Source organism: Odocoileus virginianus, chromosome 4, assembly GCF_023699985.2.
Source record: "Odocoileus virginianus isolate 20LAN1187 ecotype Illinois chromosome 4, Ovbor_1.2, whole genome shotgun sequence".
NCBI classification, from domain to species: domain Eukaryota; kingdom Metazoa; phylum Chordata; class Mammalia; order Artiodactyla; family Cervidae; genus Odocoileus; species Odocoileus virginianus.
The window spans coordinates 88,031,436-88,051,486 of record NC_069677.1 but is presented as its reverse complement, the minus strand read 5'-3'; the positions used below and the strand labels follow the sequence as shown (position 1 = coordinate 88,051,486).

At 48.7% G+C, this 20,051-nt stretch overlaps 1 protein-coding gene across 6 annotated transcripts in view; it reads left to right on the top strand.

Moving 5' to 3' along the window:
• Positions 1 to 20,051, top strand: part of ERG (ETS transcription factor ERG) — a 317,498-nt gene that overhangs the window by 236,702 nt on the left and 60,745 nt on the right. For all 6 annotated transcript variants that reach the window (XM_070466989.1, XM_070466985.1, XM_070466988.1 and 3 more), the window contains one exon: positions 10,744 to 10,961. In XM_070466989.1, coding sequence (XP_070323090.1) covers positions 10,744 to 10,961 — 218 coding nt within the window. The remainder of the gene's footprint in view (positions 1 to 10,743; positions 10,962 to 20,051) is intronic.

The following is a 20,051-nucleotide window of genomic DNA, read 5'->3' as shown; positions in this document are numbered from 1 at the left end:
GCCATAGAGTTACTTCCTTGTCCGAGTGTGTTAGGAACCCCATGAGGTTTTAGGGAAAGTTAAGATGAAAGCATCTTGGATCCCACATCCCGGAAGAGAAGAGTTTTGCAGGAAAGTTTGAGGAACATTAGCTGTGTGCCACATGCAGTTCTAGGGAAGTTAATGGGAATTATGAGAATGTGGTGTATTACTGATTCATGCATCTGTTCATCCATACATCCACTCATTGTACAGAGAACTACAAGTAGTATGCCAGGGAATGTCCCAGTTGTTTCATGCATGCCTGCCAAATCAGCCTTTTGCGACCCCACGGACTGTAGCCCCCCAGGCTCCTCTGTCCATGGGATTTTCCAGGCAAGAGTCGTGGAGTAGGCTGCCATTTCCTCCTCCAGGGGGTCTTCCCGACCCAGGGGTCGAGCCCACGCCTCCCATGTCTCCTGCAGTGGCAGACGGGGCTTTTGTTTTTGTTTTTGACCAGGGGCGCCACCTGGGAAGCCCCAGCCGGTTGTTGAGGCTACAGTTGCCAACAGGAAATCTGGATTCCATACCAAACTTATATTTAATTGACATTCAACAAAGTAATGTAGAATTGCAACCGAAAACCCACAGAAGAACTGGACCAAGGACCATAAAGCCTAAATCACATGCTCTTGACCATAAGAAATGCTAGTTCATCCTTCTCCCCATGTTAGATAAAGATACCTGACTTTTAAAGTTTTTAGGTAACAAAGAATGAGTGACTGATGACATGCAAGAGAGGATGCACTTTTCCTGGTTCCTGGCTTGTCAGATGAATATGACTTGAGACGGATAATCCAAACTATTGTCTTGAATCACATGAAGAATTTGGGTCAGTCACATCAACTTTTTTGAATCATAGTTGAGATGCAGTATTAAGGTTTATAAAACTTTCATGTACGCTAACTCACCTGGCCCATTGGGAGCCCTGGTTGGGAGCAGGATGGCTGTAATCAACATCAGCTTTATAGTTGAAGAAATTGAGACTCACACAAGGATAAGGCATTGCTTCAGTCATGTCCAATTCTTTGTGACCCTGTGGACTGTGTAGCCTGCCAGGCTCCTCTGTCCATGGGATTCTCCAGGCAGGAATACTGGAGTGGGTTGCCATTTCCTCCTCCAGGGGATCTTCCCCACCCAGGGATCAAACCTGGGTCTCTTATGATGCCTGCAGTGGCAGGGGGCGTCTTTACCATCAGTGCTACCGGGGAAGCCCCAAGGATAAGGCAGTAGGACTTACAGGTGAATGTGCAGTCTCCAGGTTCACCTGGGGATGATGTTATAAAGTGGATTCTGCTTCAGGAGGGCTGGGGCCAGCGCAGCCTCCTGATCTGCAGTGATCCCGCAGCAGCTCACTGTGGGACTAAATCTGGAGCAGGACAGGGTTGTGGAAGTTCCCGGGGTGACCCAGGGATCAAGGGAGCCTGCAGCTCTCAGCATCCCCAACCCCCTGCCACCATGCTGTCTCCAGCATTCTGGAGCACCTCCATCACGTATCCTAAACGTGGTGGTCAAAAGTGAAACGCAGATCATCTTTTCATCCCACATGAATTGTTTCAGATTGGACAAAAGTAAGATGCAGGTTTTTGATGAATGGTCTCTGAGTGTCACGTGATGACACCGTTTAGAGAAACACACACACGTACAGAAAGTCAGGAGTGGAATCCACCCCACGCAGAACCAGGAGGGCATGGAAGGCTCCGAAGGGGTCCTGACTTTGTACTCATTCGGGTGCAGACCCCACAAACAGGATGTTTCCACACATGTTTTTACACTTTTTGTTCATCTCTAAAGGAGGGGGGTGTGTTTCTTTGTAGGAGAACAAAGGAGCCGTTAACATCACTTAAACACACTGTTGCCTTTGTGTTTTAAAAGCCAACTTTACCGGAGCCTGATGGATGTACTAAAAGCTGCAAGGTATTTAATGTTTACAATGTACTGTGTTTGGAGATAAGCAGCCATAAACATATCCATCACTTCCCAAAGAAAGTTTCCTCCTTTCCTCTTATTTATCTTTCTGTTTGGTGGTAAGAACATTTAGCATAAGGTCTCCCCTCTGAGCCAAGTTTGTGCCTGGAGGACACATAGTTTGTTACCTGGGGCATGATGCTATGCGGTAGAACCCTGGACCACAACTCACCCTGCACAACTGAACCCTCATACCCTTGGATGACCAGGCCACGTATGCCCAGCTCATCCTCCTTTTTCCAGTGTCTCAGACAGCATCTGCACAGAACTGAGAAAGTAAACAGAAGCGTTGCTTTAAAATTATTGTTGTGGGGTTTCGAATGTTTGGAGTTCATTTAAATCCAGCTCTCATTGGGTGGAACCGAACACTTCTCTGCTTGACGTTTTTCTCCACTGTGCCAGTCTTCTAGGATTTCAGCTGCCGCACCGACTGCTTCTCTTCTTGCTTTGCTCATCTTCATTTTCTAGCAAGTCTTCCTGATTTCATATGTGGTCTAGCTTCATAGACTCTCTAGTTTAAGCCTCCGCAGATTTCAGTCGAAATCCTGCAAGTAATGTGCTCCAGGATCACATGAGGATATGGTGGCAGTGGCGATCTGTTTCCAAACTCCTGGCCCCTGACTGCACAGTCAGCCTCACAAGTGTGTGTTCCCTTATGTTGATGTGAAAAAAGGTTTTGGACCTACAGATTTATCATAGGGTTTTCGTAGAATTTCATGACTTAGTTCTATGATTAATACAAGTATCAACAGACATGTGATGTTAAGAAGCTATTTGATCACTAGGCGCACACACACACACAATCCTGCCCTGAAAAGGCCTGTCTCTTAATAAAGGCAGCAGTTGGAGAATACGTGAGCAAAGAGAATCCCCGGGGCTGGCTAGGTGGCTCAGAGCCGAGGAGAAAGCTGGTGAGTTTAGAGTGGGGACATTCGTCAGAAGGTCACGGGGAGACTGGTTTCCAGCTCTTTTCTAAAGGGCCTTGCTGAGGGGAGAGAAAGTACCTTTGAGTTTGAGAAAGAAACAAATCAAAGGGAAAGGGGAAGAAATCTGGTTCTTTATCCTCTAGGCAACAGTTGCCCCAAAGTGGTGTGCTGACCAGTAAGGACGGTGGTCAGGTTCTGCACAGTGCTTGATGAGCGAAGATAGTAAGGATGAGAGATAGATGGGTATGTGTGTGTGTATGTGTGTTAGAGGCATGTGTATGGAAATATGTGTGCACGTGTGTGCATTAGCATGCATGTGTGGGTGAACATGCATGTGTGTGTATGAATGTGCACGCATGTGTGCACACATGTATGTGAGTATACGTGCGCATGTTTATGTGTGTGTGCATGTGCGTATATGAATATGCATGTAGGTAAGTATGAATATATTGCACTGAGCAAAAAAGTTTGTTCAGTTATTGAATAAAGTGTTCAATAAATTTCTTCAAGAAAAATGAAAAATGTCTTATTTTGACTTAAAAACAAACAAACTTTTTGTCCCACCCAATATTTATGTGTATATGTATGGATATGGAAGTGCATGTATGTGTGTATGAACATGTATGTGTATGCGCATGAATATGGAGGTATGGATATGTACGTGTGTGGATATATGTGTGTATGAATATGCACTGTGTGAATGCACGTATGTGTATGTGTGTGTATGAATATATTTGTCTGCATGTATCTCTGCACATAATATGGAGGTATGGATATGTACGTGTGTGGATATATGTGTGTATGAATATGCACTGTGTGAACACATGTCTGTGAATGTGTGTATATGAGCGTATTTGCCTGCACGTATCTCCTCACAGTCCTGGGCCTCATTCTTCTAGCGCCAGACTGGTATTGCAGTTGTAAACGTGCTTGATACGAAGCAATACCACATTGGAGAAATACGCTCTTAAATGGACTTCATTTGCTTACATACATCTTTCCTTTGAGGTTTATCCAAGATTTTTTATATTTGGGGGGGACTAAAATAGCAATGTGTTAAATGAGAAAAACGTGAGCTCAAAGCTAGATGCTGCCTTTAATATATGATTTTAATGTTTCCTCTGCTGAAGAATTAAGGAAAGAAAATAATATCGAGAAGGGGTAAAATGATTCCTACTCATCCTGATGAGGCAACTTGAACTCACAGTGTTTGGCTTTTTTGTCGTAGTTGAAGGTGTTGTAGTTAAAAGGCACTGGTCAGATGAGGTTTCTCATCTCATGAGATGTTGGCAATATCTGAATGCACAACTGCACATGCCCAGAATAAAATTTCTGGAGGACTGGACTGTTGTTGGGCAAATGGAGTGGAGGTCTTTACTAGGTGCATTGTCTGTTTTATTTGTGTTTCTTTTTTTCTCCTCTAACTGTGATAAGAGTCAGCTTTCCAGAAGCATCTACTGCATGCACTCTGCTTGAAGAGATGTTATGAACTGTGCTTGAGACAACCCAATCAGTTGTCTTCCAGGATAGCTATGTCTGCCTCCATGGGGCTCTCACTGTGTATTGATAAGTGTTCCTGCCTGCCCAGTTCTTCCTGTGCAGTATGGATTGCATCCGCCTGCAGTGAACACATCCTGATGCATGGCCATCAGTTTGGGTCTGAATTATCTGATTAACCAATGAAAAGAACAGGTTTGTTGATTCAAACTATTAAGTTGTTGTTCAGTCACTCTGTCATGTCTGACTCTTTGCAACTCCATGGACTGCAGCACATCAGGCTTCCCTGTCCATCACCATCAGCTGGAGCCTACTCAAACTCATGTCCATTGAGTCAGGGATGCCATCCAACCATCTCATACTCTGTCTTTCCCCTTCTCCTTTTGCCTTCAATCTTTCCCAGCATCAGGGTCTTCTCCAGTGAGTCGGCTTTTCACATCAGGTGTCCAAAGTATTGGAGCTTCAATGTCAGCATCAGTCCTTCCAATGAAGGTTCAGAGTTGATTTCCTTTAGGAAAACTAATAAGTAAGAAAAGCTAATTAAGTGTACCTGGGACCTATTGCTGCATAACTTAGGACCACAGGAGAGCTTGTTGTATTGAACACTTAGAAGATTCCTTCCTAGTTTCCAGCAGACTTATCTCCTTACTCTCCCGATCCCTTAATTCCATCCTCGGTGCTGGGACTCTGGGCGTGTATCCCCTCACCCTTCTCCCGTCCCTCCTCTCCACCAGCCTCTCTTTTTCTAGGTGGCTCCATCTCTTGTCTTTGCTGTCAAGGCTGCTCTTCGCTCAGCTGTGATGAGGCTGTGGGGAAACACTGTGCGCCTGGCCCGTCTCTTCTTTCTGCTTGCCACGCCCAGAGCGCGGAGTGTCCCTCCAAGGACCCCGCGGCTGCCTCATCCTCATGCCGACGTCACTCTTCTTCCCAGCCCCTCCCAGTTCTCGTCTGTGGGCGGGAACGATTCCTGACGTCACCGTGCTATCGTCAGCACGGAATGACCAGTGTCATCTCCTTCCTCACGCTTGCGTGTTCAGTCGTGTCCGACTCTTTGTAACCCCATGGACTGTAGCCCAAGTATCCCCTCTGTCCATGGGATTCTCCAGGCAAGAATACTGGGGTGGGGTGCCATTTCCTCCTCCCGGGGATCTTCCCCACCCAGGGATCAAACCCGAGTCTCGTGTGGCAAATGCATTGGCAGGCAAAGATGAGCACCTAATTCTGACTCTTTACGACCCCATGAACTGCAGCCCCCCCAGGCTCCTCCGTCCATGGAATCTCCAGGCAAGAACACTGGAGTGAACTGCCATTCCCTGCTCCAGGGGATCTTCCCGACCCAGGGATTGAACCCATGTCTTCCTGAATTGCAGATAGATTCTTTACCATCTGAACCACCAGGGATGACCATAGTTCATAAAATGTAAGATGTCATTGGTGATAAAATGAATCATAATTTTGCCAGCCTTTAGGAGAATAAGTGCTGTCAATAATCCATGACATGCCATCAGTGGTGAGATGCATCCAGATTTCAGAGCTGGTAAAATGTGGAAAATGGCATATCCTAAAGAAAAAAAACAACAACAGTGAAATAGAATTTAAAGGGATGCTCCATAAGAGTTGCTTACCAGTGTAACCTGGTTTATTAAGTGATGGATCGGCTGTTTATGAGTCAAGAGAACATATTGATGTCGTAAAGATGTTGGCTAAAAGATGTCGTTTTCATCGCCATGGAAGCAGTCAGGTGATGTACCAGATTCTGGTTGGTTATGCGTGGGAAAAAAGGCAGACTGTGGATTTTGGAGGACCTTGGCTACCTAAAGTGAACATTGTATTGCGATATCAAGGACTTCTATAAGAATTTCTTTTTTTCTGAAGCATCATCTTAACATGCTTGTTCCACTTGGTTTTCCATTTGTTTTTCGTAACTGTTTGAGGCACGTGAGACTTGAGGAAGCTGCGGGTCGACGGGAATCCCGTCCTCTGGACATCTAGTCCTGGCCATTTTCTGGGTTTTTGAAAACCGTGTAAGGATCATTTTCCTCTGTATACTCTCCTGGCTCTAGCTGTGAAAGCGAGCCAACCATTCTTTAAGACTTTCTTAGTTTCAACACTTTACCACGCCCAGATTTTCATGAAAATTTAAGTATGTTGTGTTCTCTGTATTGACATTTCAGTGTTTTTATGAACTATGGGGATCAAAAGTTAGAAGCCAAATTGAGTCCAGACCCTTATTTTATAATTCTTCTGCTGGAACCATAGGAGCCTCTCAAAATATTCATCTGTTACATAAAAAAATTCATCTGTTACAGGATCTCTGAAATCTTTTGCTGGAAATGTCAGTATGCTTAAATGTGCATTCAACTTTTTTTTTTTTTTTAATATAAGCATTGTGGATCCTTTGTTGTACCCAAATCTAGTTACTTAAAAACAGAATCATATTTTAGCCTCACGTTTGAAATATAATCTAGTCGAGTTCTCTTCACTTTCTGGAACTACTGGTCAACTGCTATGACCAGAGTCCAAAGGATTGGTCCTCATATGTTGTTGGTGTATTCAGTATTTAAATAATAATAAACAGTACGTATTAACACAGTGGTCCCATTTGTTTGGGGGGCCATTTGCTTAGAATTTATGCATTTCTCCTCTAAGTTCATAAAAATGGCATTGGTCGCCTGCCACCGGCCACATCAGAATATTCCAGCTTTCTGGAGCTACAGAAAAACACCCCACACACACCAGCACACACCAATCTAAAGTTCATGTCTTTTTATAGTAACACAGAGGCAGGCGTATTAAATTATTATGCCACATTTCTGCCAGGTTTGGACTTTTTTTTCTTGAATTCTCTGTTATAAAGTAACCAAAACAGTTCCCGAGTCCCCGAGGCTGGCCGAAGGTTCTGAGGGAATAAGCCATACATGTTAACTAAGGCATCTGCCCACACCCTTGGCAGGTAGGCAGGTAGGTAGGTGAGATGGCTGCGGATGAGGCGGGAAGCCAGGTGTCCGGGGAGTGGGAGAGCATCCGTCGCGGCCAGGAATAGTCACTCGCAGAGCTGGAGACACGGGCCTCACGTGGTCCTGGTTACCAGCCCCTGAGAAGCGGCCCGTTCTGCTTTTAATCCACTGGGCTGGGCTCCTTCCCCAGCTTTGAAGTCCCAGGGCCGCTGGGGTGGGAGAATCCTATGCCTCAGCCGTTGTCATTCATCCTGGGACCAAAGGGATGATGAAATCCGCACGTAATAGACAAAGGCAAGTGGGTGAACAAAGGCTTGCTGTTGGTGTATGGCGTTCCTTTCCTTCTAAAGAACAGAGGTTAACTTTAGGGAGCCCCCTTGTTAGAAGCAGGTCTCTGAAAGCCACCCTTCAGCTTCTTTTTGACTCCTTCATTGTTCTAGCGTGCTAAGTTGGCATGTGTGTGAGTGTGTGTATGTGATTCCATTTATTATGTATCTTTTCCTGACTTGTACTAAATCCTAGATGTTTGGCTGCTGTGGCTTACTTAGCATCACTTCGGAGCACGCTCTGTCTTTCCAGAATACGGACCTCATGTCACCCCGTTTGAAATGAAACGTTTTATCCTTAAGCCATCTCATTTTTAGACGACTTCTCCTCTAGCAAAGAAAAGCAACTTCTGCTGTTCTGAAGGCTATGACCGTCCTCATGAAGGATTAACGCAGAGGAGAGTTTTCAGATATGCAGGAAAGCTGTGTGCCCCCTGTATCTCTAGCTTTTTTGTCAATTTCTTCCCGTAAATCGATCTCCATTAACTTTGATTTCTTTCTTTAGAAAACCATGTGGTGAAATAATGCTATGCCAGATGTGAGAATAGGTTCCTCCCGCCCCAAACACACACTGAAGGCTTGTTTCAGGCCCAGTGTCTAAATCCTATGCTGCGTTTATGTATTTGGTCACTGGCTGTGTTTGCCAGAATATCCTGCTTTATCTAGGGGATACACTCCTATTTTAACATCGTTACTCTTTGTGCTGTGAAAGCCTTCTTCTTACTCATTTGTGATGTGAAGTCTGTCCCTCGCATTTAACCCCTTTCTGCCAGTTTATTTGTGTTTTTCTTAGGTCAGTGAGCCAATGCTAACATTACATAGTATGTTATTCCCCTCTGAGGCTTGGTGGGGTCTGCAGGACCAGGCAGGAGAGCCTTGGTTTTTTTTGTTGTTGTTCTGAATGTGTAAAAAGCATTCTCTCCAGTGCTGCTATGGGAAGGCAGACTCTGTTTTGCAAACTTTATTGAAGAAGCGCTAATTTTGCCTTGGTGGATTCGCCGGACTGCACTAAGTCCGTGGTGCCGATTTGATTTTTAACCCCGCATCTGTGAGTTGAGACTCCTTACATCCGCTCACTCCGTTGTGTGACCAGACCAGAGAGCGCCTAGGTTCAAGCGCCCCCCTCAACCTCCCGCCCCCTTCCCCATCTGCCGGGTGCGTTTCTCAGATTGCTGCTCTTTGCTGATGTGTTTGCTTTTGCTGGGTAGTCAAGATGCCTTCTTTCTTTCTTTCTTTTTCTTTCTTTCTTGGGCCTACTCTGGCTCTCCGGTTGGTCCAGCACACTGTTTTGTAGAGTTTGTGTTACTGTTTAAATCCTCAGCTCACTGTTTCCCCAAATATCACAGGACTGTGGTTCTAAGGGATTTTAGCCGTGTCAGTGGTGGGCAGGGGGCTGTTAACCTCCACACAGACACTTGGCTACCACTCAGATCCAGAGCATTGAGTTTGCTCCTCGTGATTCTGCCTGCTCACTGATTCGTAGCTCAGGGTGCCCGGCTGGCTGTGAAGTTCATGCAGTTGGAGAGTGATGAAGAAGTTGGTCCCTGGGTGGGTGGGGAGGAGGTAGAATGGCAGGCGGTACACACTGGATTGGGGGGTGCTTTGTGAAATTGCGTGTGCTCCCTAAAGATTCAGATACTTCTTTGTATCTGTAGGAAGGGGAGTTTCTGTCTTAGAAAGGCTGCTTGGAAGAGCTTTATTATTAATACTAACAATGGGGTGGAGAAGAGCATCCTGACTTAAGTATCAATTCAAACAAGAAATGCTAAGAAATGCTAATGCAGACCCATATCCCAAACCGAGAAATGTTTAAGAAGAGCGTCATACGTAGGCTCTGGGGGCAGGAGGGAGCCGATGACAAAACACTCGTTGGTGTCCTCACGAATTCCCTGCTTGATCCTGGGTTGCTCACTTCTAGGTGAGGTCTGGACCTTTCCGGATCTCAGATTTTCCCCTCTGGGGGATGGGAAGTCCAGACCAGAAGGTTGCCGTAGTTTTCCATTTTATAGAAAATATGTGATGCAAACAGCATTTGCTTCTCAAAAGCTCATAGCAGTACCAAGGGTGTTTAAGAAAGGAAATAAACATGAATTCCCGTGCGGACTTTATTTTTTTAAACTATAGAAAGCCAAATTGGATTGTGTTGTAGTTATTCTGTGTAGCTGAATGAGGTATCATTCAAGCAGCTGAAATTTCCCAATCCTATTTGCCTCTGTGGATGTGGCTGTACAGTGTCAGCCTAGCCATAGGTTAACCACTTGTTTGACTTAAAGCCACAGAAGAATGCTCCAACAATGCCACATTGCTCTTTATTTTCAACAAATCATGCAAAATGAGCAAAGATAGGAATAGAAAGTAAGGGTAAAAAAGAGCCATTCGCTGATATAGATATTTTAAACATCCTAGAGGCCTCTGGCTAATTCACAGCTTTTTTTTTTTTTTTGGTTCATTTATCATCCAGATGTTCGCCATCATGGAAGCACCACTTGAAACTCTATCTCAGCTAATAACTTAGAAATGGAAAAATTCGTATCTTTGTCTGTTTGTCCTTTGGCGCCCCATTTCCCCCACACTCTTCTTCTAAGTAGCTCTTCTTTAAAAATCTCCTGGGAATGTGGCAGTTTTGCCAGATGCTTAGGTGTTAGCGGTCACATGTCTGTTTTTTAATCTTCATGACCATGCTGTACCCTGCCTGCTTGAATTATAGATTGCATTTGTCAAATAATGACACGTGCAATTGGATGTCTTCTAAGACCTTTGAAATCCAACTTCCTTGAGTCGAGATTAAAGTGGATATTATCTGCACGGCTGCAGTCAGGCCTGGGATGTTTGGGGACCTGCAGAGAAGTTTTTCTGAGTCTGCCAGTCCCACCTCTTACCTTCTTGGGGAAAGAAAGCCAGCTCCTTTTTTCTTCTGAAAGGTAGAAATGGATATCAGAAAAGGTACCTAGGCAGCGGGGTCCCCGTTAGAAATGACTCTAACGTTAGCGACTTTCTGAAGCACGGCTACCCCTTGGCATGTCCTGAAGGTGTGTTTCTCTGGGCGTTTAGGAAGCGTTATCGGTCGTCAGCGAGGACCAGTCACTGTTTGAGTGCGCCTACGGCACGCCGCACCTGCCCAAGACGGACATGACCGCGTCCTCCTCCGGCGACTATGGACAGACCTCCAAGATGAGCCCACGCGTCCCTCAGCAGGACTGGCTGTCTCAGCCCCCAGCCAGGGTCACCATCAAGATGGAATGTAACCCAAGCCAGGTGAACGGCTCAAGGTAAGGAGACCGCCGGCTCGCATCCTCCCGGCCGCCTGGGTCCCCGGCCCCTGAAAAGGCCGAGTGGAGCTGGGTGGCATTGCCCCCAAGACGGCTTCAGAAAGTGAGGCCATCTCACGGGAACCCTGCGCAAGGCTGCGAAACTGTGTTCGCCAGTGGTTTGCGTGGAGGACAGAGGTTGTGAATAACCGATAGTGTATTTACCGAGAACTCGCTTTGAAGAGATGTGCAGTTCTAATTTCCCAGGCGTGAGGGTGTCGTGGGAAGGGGAGGCTTTGCCCACGTATGGCAGAACTGATCTCGGAGGGTTTTCCTGCCCCGAAAGTAAAACCGTCTCAGGTTTTCACGGCGGGAGAGTGTCAGCCCGTGGGCAGGCGGCAGAGCGCACGTCCGCACCACGTGATGGACCCGCTGCCTCTGCCCCCCCCACCCCCTCCCCATCACCGGCTCTGAACGCTCGCTTTTCCCCTTCATCTTTACTTACACTTAAAACCAAGCACCAGCATCGCTCAGAAGTGTTAACTCTTTTGAGCGTGTCATGCTGCCGTCACCTAAATGCAGCAGGTTAGCGAATGTATTATCCCAGGCACTCAAAAGCATTTCATCAAATGCCGTTTTGAAAAGTAAAATTGATTTCAATTATGATATAATGGGTGCGTGCATGCTAAGTCGCTTCAGCCGTGTCCGACTCTTTGCAACCCTGTGGACTCTGGCCTGCCAGGCTCCTCTGACCATGGGATTCTCCAGGCAAGAATACAGGAGTGGGTTGCCATGCCCTCCTCCAGGGGATCTTCCGACCCAGGTATCGAACCTGATCCTCTTTGTCTCCTGCGTTGGCAGGCAGGTTCTTTACCACTAGCGCCACCTGGGAAGCCCTTGTGATCAAATATCCCATATATATTCAGGAAGAGTCATTTAAAATCCCAGGACAAAGAGAATTTCATTTAAATTTGCATAATCTGCCTAGAGTCACAAGAACAGCTCACCTTTTCTGGTGCCTTACTACACAGAAAGCCCTTTTGTAGGCATCCAGTGGTCTGCTAGTCCTCTCAGCAGCCCCAAGAGGAACGCTTGTCCCCATCTGATGGATGAGGAAACTGAGACTCAGGCATTTTCTGGCTAACCCAGAGCATCACTTCAAGCCACTCGGAAATTGGATCCAAACCAAGGGTGTTTGATTCCACACCCCGCTCTGTTGGAGGTAGAGGAGACCCTTTTTGCTACTTACATATTTTAATGGTCAGTGTGTTTTTAAATAAGTGTCGTGTTTTATACATGCTGGAGACCGTCGAGTCAGCTTCTAGTGTAGTGTCGGTGAAGGTGCCAAGTCAGAGTCCCCAGAGGGAACGTCACGCGTGAGGCTGGACGTGCCAGACACAGAGATGGGAGGTGCTAGGACTTAACCTGGGCTCCAGGGGGTCCTTCACTTCCCTGCATCGCGTTTCTCCTCGGAATCGGGATGCTGCCTTTCTGCTGTGACACTGGTCCTGGAAGTGGATTCTAGTCGAGGTGGGCTCATCCTGGACCTCATCAAGCGAAAGCACCTAGACTTCTGGGAGGCCCAGGGTGGGAATGCAGTCGTAGAGTCCAGCAGGTTCATCATTGCATATAATATGTATAAATACTTCACAGGTAAATCCTGTCCAAATAGAATGTTCCCACCAACCGTTCACTGCATTTATTCCTGAGACTTGCTCTGTTCTGAAGAATGTAACAGTGTTTATATAGAAGGGCTGTTGTGCCACCAGCCCTCTAAACAGTGATGGATTCTATTTTTTTGTTGTTGTTTAATATTTTTTTAACTTTACTTTGTATCAGGGTCCAGCTAGTTAACATACAATGCTGTGATAGTTTTGGGTCAATAGCAAAGGGACTCAGCCATCCATCTAGATGGACCCACTCTCTCCCCAAACTCCCCTCCCATCCAGGCTGCCACGTAGCCCTGAGCAGAGTGGTGGATTCTGTTTTTGATGGAGTCACGTGATCCCGTACACGCCAGGATAGTCACGATGGGGTGGGGTGTGTGTCTAAAGAGGTCTTCTTCCAAGGCTCATTTCTCCCTGTGGGAAATACATCAGCATGGGTGTCGTGCGTGTGTGTGTGCGTGTGTGTGTGCGTATGTGAGATAGGCAGAGACAGAGAAAGGCAGAGATGGAGGGGAGAAGGAGAAAGAATCAGAGAAAGCACTTTGGGCAGAGGGCAGCAGCGTGGCTTCCAGCTGGCAGTTAGCAGGGGGATCCGTGCCCTGGCCCTTTTTGCCAAGTCTGGCCTCGGGCCAGCTCTCGAGTGCCAGTCTGCATTTAGCAAGGCTCAGAAAGGAGCCTGAGCCAGGAGGTGAGAACGATGTTGCAGAAGTAAAACTTTCCTTCTGGCCGGATTTAAATAAATGAATGAACAAATAAGCAAACGGAGGAATAAATAAATAAGGGAGACGCGTGAATACCGTTTCCTCCGATGCAGGTCTGTGCATTTCCTCAGGAGCCCACGTCTACCTGCCCTCCTGGCTGGACTGTGGGGGCCACCTCCCCAGCCCAAGGTTGGTCACCCCGGGAATTTGGGATGGGGTGTGGGGGGTGCTCAAGGCAACCTTGAACTTGGCCTTGAGGCATCAAGTCCCTAAGAAAGACACCACCCTTTGGAAGCTACTCCCGTGTTCCTGGCTAACTGGGGAAGTCGCCTTGGTACTTGCAAAGTGGCGGGCTCCGGCGAGGGTCTCTTCCTGGGAAATGAAACCATCTGTGGAGGAACTGGACCGTTTTCTTGCAGGGAGACAATGGAAGCGTCAGTCGTTTCTTCTCCCAGGCTGTCATGGAGCCCTGAGATGCTCAGAGGTGTCCCATCCGAGGCTCGTTAGAGGCGGTTCCAGCTTTGGGAGCAAACTAGGACACACTTTGGTGGCCACTCCCGAGGGAGGCCACCTTGTCAACATCTCCGTCTTCTTCCTGGATGTGCAGTGGTGCCTGCCCGCTGGGCACTGCCCGGGACGAGCGCACGGCTGAGCCACCTGCCTGTGAGCCAGCGCTGAGCGCTTCCTGGATGGGAAATGGTGAAGCTGGTGTGGACCAGTGCAGGGCAGGAAGCTCAGCTCAGCGGATCTGAACTATGACACAGATGTCAACCGGTCCCCCAGTGCCAGCCCTCACATCCGGAATGTTCTGGAAATGCAGGAGGGTGGCATCTTCTCTGTGTTGATCCTCTCTGGAGCAGAGGCTTCTGCCCGTCCTTCCTGAGCTCAGCATCCACTGGAATCCAGTGTGGTGGGGCCTGGCCTTGCTGTGCCAGTCGGGTTCTGCAGAGACAGCCAGTGGGGCACCCAGTGAAGAGATTTGTTGTAAGGATTTGGCTCATGCAGTTGCGGAGGCTGTCAAGTCTGACATCTGTTGGGCGTACACTGGCAGGCTGGAAACTCAAGCAGCCATGGATGCAACTGTCTTGAGGCAGAATTCCTTCCTCTTCGGGGAAAGCACAGGTTTTGCTTCTGACCTTCAGCTGATGAGACGAGGCCCACCAGCCTTATCAAGGATAATCACCTCTCTTTAACATCAGAGGATGGTAGATGTTAACCACACCTTTGAAATACCTTCAGACCAACGCCTCGATTGGCCTTGGATTTAAGTCACTGAGTGCAGTGGCCTGGCCAGGAAGGCTCAGAAAACTGACCACACCCGGGGCTCCTGGCCGCTTGGCTGGTCAGTGGTCAGTGGAGCTGTTCCTTTCAGATTTCCAGGCCAGCGTTTGCTGGTGTGGCCAGTTCCCTGTCCCTGAGCGTCTCAGCTTGGCTGAGTGATAAGTGTCGGAAGGAGGTTCATACAACAGATTGATGTCATCAGGTCACCCCAGGACCGGCCTTCACCTGTGACCAGTGCAATAGTGCAAGGTGGACATGAGGCATAACCTGCTCTGCAGAATATAAGGGGCTCCCCTGAAGGGGAGTGAAAATGAAAGTCTTAATCACTCAGTCGTGTCTGACTCTTTGCGACCTCAAGGCCTGCGGCCCGCCAGGCTCCTCTGTCCTTGGGATTTCCCAGGCAAGAATTCTGGAGTGGGTTGCCATGTCCTCCTCCAGGGGATCCTCCCTATCCAGGGATTGAACCCAGGTCTCCGACATTGCAGGCAGATTTTTTTTTTGCCATCTGAGCCACCAGGGAAGCCATGGAGGAAGGGAAAACTCAAAAATCCATCAGTGCAGCTAAGGCCCGTTTCCTCTAGAGGATTCGAAGAGGCAGCAGGCAGTCAGAGGGACTCCCGGGATCAAATCCACAGATGCTGCTGACTCACTGCATGACCTTCACACGTGTCTGCTCCGGCTCCGTAGACAGGAGCATGGACGTGTGTTGACTCCACCTTCATTCTGGAAACCTCCAGTGAACACCTGGTTGTTCCAGCCCTGCCCCAGAGTGTCAGGAGGCAGAGGCTGAGGTCGTGGAGATGGGGATCCTCCTGGGAGGGGCTTGTGGCAGGGACAGCGGGGAGGAGGCGTGGTTCTGCTTCGTCTGAGCACCAGGGCCCAGGACGCAGACCCTGAACATGCCTCCTCCCTGTGTCTTTCTGGAGAGGGTGGATGTGTCACCCACCGCCTGGAAGCCCCAGGCCAGGGGTGGCCGGGAGTCAGGGGCTGCAGCCAGAAATGAAATGCATCTCCAGCTCCTTCTTGCTGTCCTTGCTCTGAGCTCGGGTGCAGTGGACTCCCTTGCAGCACACTTGCCTCTGGAAGTCAAGTTCGGGAGGAATCTACATCAGTCACAAGTTGGACTTGGGCCAGAATGTGTGGGTTGTTACCTTTGTGGTCCCTCCTTGCCCTTTTGCAAACATCCCCCGGGGGGACGAGACCGCTCCGTAGCCTGGGTGATGCCAGAACACCACCCTGCTCCTACCGCGTGAGGATTCAGTCCCTGAGAATGCAGTGTGCTTCCCCGGTGGCTCAGTGGTAAGACATCCACCTGCAATGTGGAAGACTCAGGAGACACAGGCTCCATCCCTGCCTCAGGAAGATCCCCTGGAGGAAGAAATGGCAACCCATTCCCACATTATCATCTGCAAAATCCCATGGACAGAGGAGCCTGGTGGGCTACAGTCCCCGGCATCGCCAAACACGACTGAGCGTGCACGCAGCACACACGCGTGGGCCCTGGGACTGGTCCGCTCAGTTCCAGTCCACCCATCACCCTCCGCAGGAAAGAGAAAGGCTGGAGGAGGGAGGGACTGAGTTTCCCAGGCAAGTGATGAAATTCTACAAAACCTCAGCCCCAATGCGCCCACAGGCTCGTGAAATGAAATACAAGCGGTGAAGTGAGATCTGCTTCCATTCTAATGGAGCCCTATAAAAAATAATAAAAGGAAAACAGGAGAGAAAGGCACCTTGAGCCAACAGGGGTGTAATTGTGGGTTTAGCTTGGCAGCTGCAGCATCAGATCACACAGTCCTTGCGGACACGAGCCTCACTGCACGCCGTGTAGACACCCGACATCGTTTCTCAGCCTCAGTGGCCCCTGGCCCCTGTGACTTTCCCCTTTCTTCACTCCAGCCTCACATACGAGAAACCCTCAGATGTTCACGCAGCAGAGACATGAGTACAGCCCACCTGGGACAGCCGGTGCACACAGAGGCCCGTGCTGGGGCTTCAGGGCCACCTGGCCTCCGGGCGAGCCCCCAGCTGACGGCCTTAACTCTGTGTGTGGTTCCTAAGGCACTCGCCACTGTAGACCCGCAAGATAGGCCAAGAAAGACACACTCGCCAGCACACACAGTCCACAGGGGGATTGCCTTCCATTACAGGCGGGCAGTACCATGTGCGAAGCAGGCTGCTTGATTCTGGCTCAGCATCCCTGTCTGGGACACTCAGCATGTCCAGGTTGCACTGAGCATCCTTCATCCTCCTGCAGGCAACGATGCCTCCTCCATGCTGCCCACCTAGAGGCTCACTGCAGCTGGAGCGGAAGGGCTCTGCGTGCCGCGCTGAGAGTCTGGCTCCCAGCCCAGAGCCCAGGCCGCCTGGAGCCATGAACTTATTCTTTGAGTCTGTTGGGCGAGTGGGGACAGGGGGAACGTCCCCTGGTGTCCCGGTTCTCAAAGCGGGTGCCCTGAGACCCGCAGCATCCATACCACCTGGGAGCTTGTGAGTGATGTGGGTTCTCGGGCCCCACCCAGACCGACTGAATCAGAAACTCTGGGGATGGGACCTTGCCCTCCAAGTTTTAACAAGTCCCCATCCTCACCAGGGATTCTGATGCTCACTGGTCTAGCCCTGCTGCAGGGTCCAGGGAGATGACAAAAGAGAATCCCCAGAGCTGGATAGAAGTGATCTTGTAGAGTGGAGAGTCCGGGAGAAAGGCTGTGCAGAGGAGGGTTTGCTCCCAGGAAGTCTGCCTGAATGGAGCAGGAGCCCCACCCCACCCCCAGCCTCCCACTGCAGTAGTTCTTGTCTGCCTGAGTCTTTGCGGTGAGGGACTGGGCCTTGCCTTTCTCTGTGGTCTGGGAGACAGATTCACTGTGTGTTGTGAAGAAATCTAGCTTAGGGTCAGATGGCAGGATGCTTTTGATGTGGTATTTAAAAAGCATGATGCAGGAGTGTGATTAAGGTGACAGAAAAGAGGGCTTCCTGATGGGTCCATCTTGGTCCCAGACATCCCGGTTATGCCTGCAGTCGTTCTTTCACCCACCAAGTATTTATTGAACACCTACTGTGTGCAGTCACTGTTATAGGTACTAGCCATGCAGTCATGAATCATGGAACATACACAAAAATATTGCCTCTCTAAGTTCACTTTCTAATGGGAAAGACACTGAACCAGAAAGCTTATGAAAGGCTAGCAAGTTAGATCATGATAAATGCTAAGGGAAAAAAAAAAAAAAAAGCAGACTGAGGGTGGTAGTTCTAGAAAGGACAGCCTGAAAACATCACCTCTGAGAACATGACAATTGAGTGAAGTTCCAAAGTCAGTGATGGGGGAGGTCTTATAGTTAACCAGCAGAAGAACTTTCCAAGTTAAAGGAGTGGTAAGTCCAAAGGCCCTGAAGTTAGTCTGAAGCGTTGGGGGACAACTGTGGCTGATGTTTGGTGACTAAGGGGAGAGTCATAGGGGTTGAGATGGAGTGATTATGGGGCCAGTGAGGGACTTTGATCTTCACTCTTTGAGTGAGCTAGGAGACTCCTGGGGGCTGTGAGCAAAGGAGGGACATGATGTCTCTCAAATTTACCAGGATGTCCTTGGCCTCTGTGTTAAAGCCAAAACTTACTAGGAAGCCCCTGCAGGAATTCAGGTAAGAGATGGTGAGACCTGCATGAGGGTGGTAGTGATGCAGGGGTGGGAGAATTGGTCACATTCTAGACATATTCGGAAGGTAGAACTGATATGTTTTGCTGGTAGGTGAGAAGGACTTCCCTGGCGGCTCAGTGGATGAAGAATCCACCTGCAACGCAGGAGACACAGGAAATGTAGGCTCCATCCCTGGGTCGAGAAGATCCTCTGGGGAAGGAAATGGCAACCGCCTCCAGTATGCTTACCTGGAGAGTCCCACGGAGAGAATGAGCCTGGTGGGCCACCGTCCATGGGGTCACACAGAGTCGGCTAAGCACGCACCCAAGGATTGAGGAAGAGGAAGTGAGGCTGAGCCCCAGGTTGGGGGACTGCACCCCCAAATGAGGGGTGGACGAGCCAAAGCTGGAAATCCTCCTGAGAAGTGAGCCTCGGCCCCTCTGAGTATCAGCCCGGACACTGGGAAGTGAAAAGTCAATGTGTCAGTCACTCAGTCATGTCTGACTCTTTGCAACCCCACAGACCATAGTACACTAGGCTTCCCTGTCCTTCACCATCTCCCGGGGTTTGCTCAAACTCATGTCCATTGAGTCAGTGATGCCATCCAACCATCTCATCCTCTGTCGTCCCCTTCTCCTCCTGCCTTCAATCTTTCCCAGCATCAGGGTCTTTCCCAGTGAGCCAGCTCTTTGCATCAGGTGGCCAAAGTACTGAAGCTTCAGCTTCAGCATCAGTCCTTCCAATGAATATTCAGGGTTGATTTCCTCTAGGATTGATTGGTTGGATCTCCTTGCTGTCCAAGGAACTCTCAAGAGTCTTCTCCAACACCATAGTTCGAAAGCATCAATTCTTCAGCACTTTGCCTTCTTTATGGTACCTTCATGAGGTGATTCCAAACAGAACCATGTTTTTAAAAAATTAGCATGATGAGGAGACCTGCTGTCTGAGCCCAGCAGTGGCTTTTAGTAAATACTCAGTGGGCTGAAATTAAAAATAAAAAATTCTCAGTTTTACGATGGTGACTGTTCAAATTCCCTACCTGTCATTGTGTGGGAAGAGGTGCTTTGCCCAGCCCTTGCCTACAGAACAAGATCTTGGCTAAAGGTCTTTTAACATCAGGTTTTCTCATTTTATGTGAAACATTCAATATTTGACCTTTGAAAGTGGCTCCCTGGTCTCTCTCACGTCTTTCTGCTTTGACACATGGAGACTTGACTCCATGTATGTTTTCTGACATCTTCTCGGAGATTTTATGTCCTCTTTTAGGACAGTGAAATTTGTAGCTCTGATGACGTTGGTTGCTCTCTGCCTCGGGGTTCTGAATCGAATTGGCATGAAAGATGTCTCCTAGTTAAGCTCGGCCGCCTTGCAAACCTTCCAAGCCGTGGGCGGCTCAGTGTTGGAGACTGGAAAACGAGTGGTTTTCCCAACTGTGCTAGTAAAGTCGGGTAGGAATAGCTTGTCTTCTTACGAGGGACCTTGGGTCTTTACAGACATCAGTTCACTGGGCTGCGGGGCTGCGGCCTGGATTGAAAGGCCCTCGTTTGGGGAAAAGTTAGTGAGGGAGACGCATTCTCAGGGGCTCCCACTGTGTTCCTCATCTCTCCTCTTGGTATCACTCGTGACAGTCTTTGCCATCTCTTGGGATGTCGGACAGATGGGCACCGTTTTGTGGAAGAGCCGTGGTCTTCCCTGTGATATAAACGAATCCCATCAGGTCTCTGTGGTTGCTGACATCAGGGGCAAGGGGAAGTGCCGGGTATTTTCTCTCCTGTAAAGGAAAATCATCTTGGCTAACCAGAATTTACATAGCCTGTTCGGAAAATAAAACCCT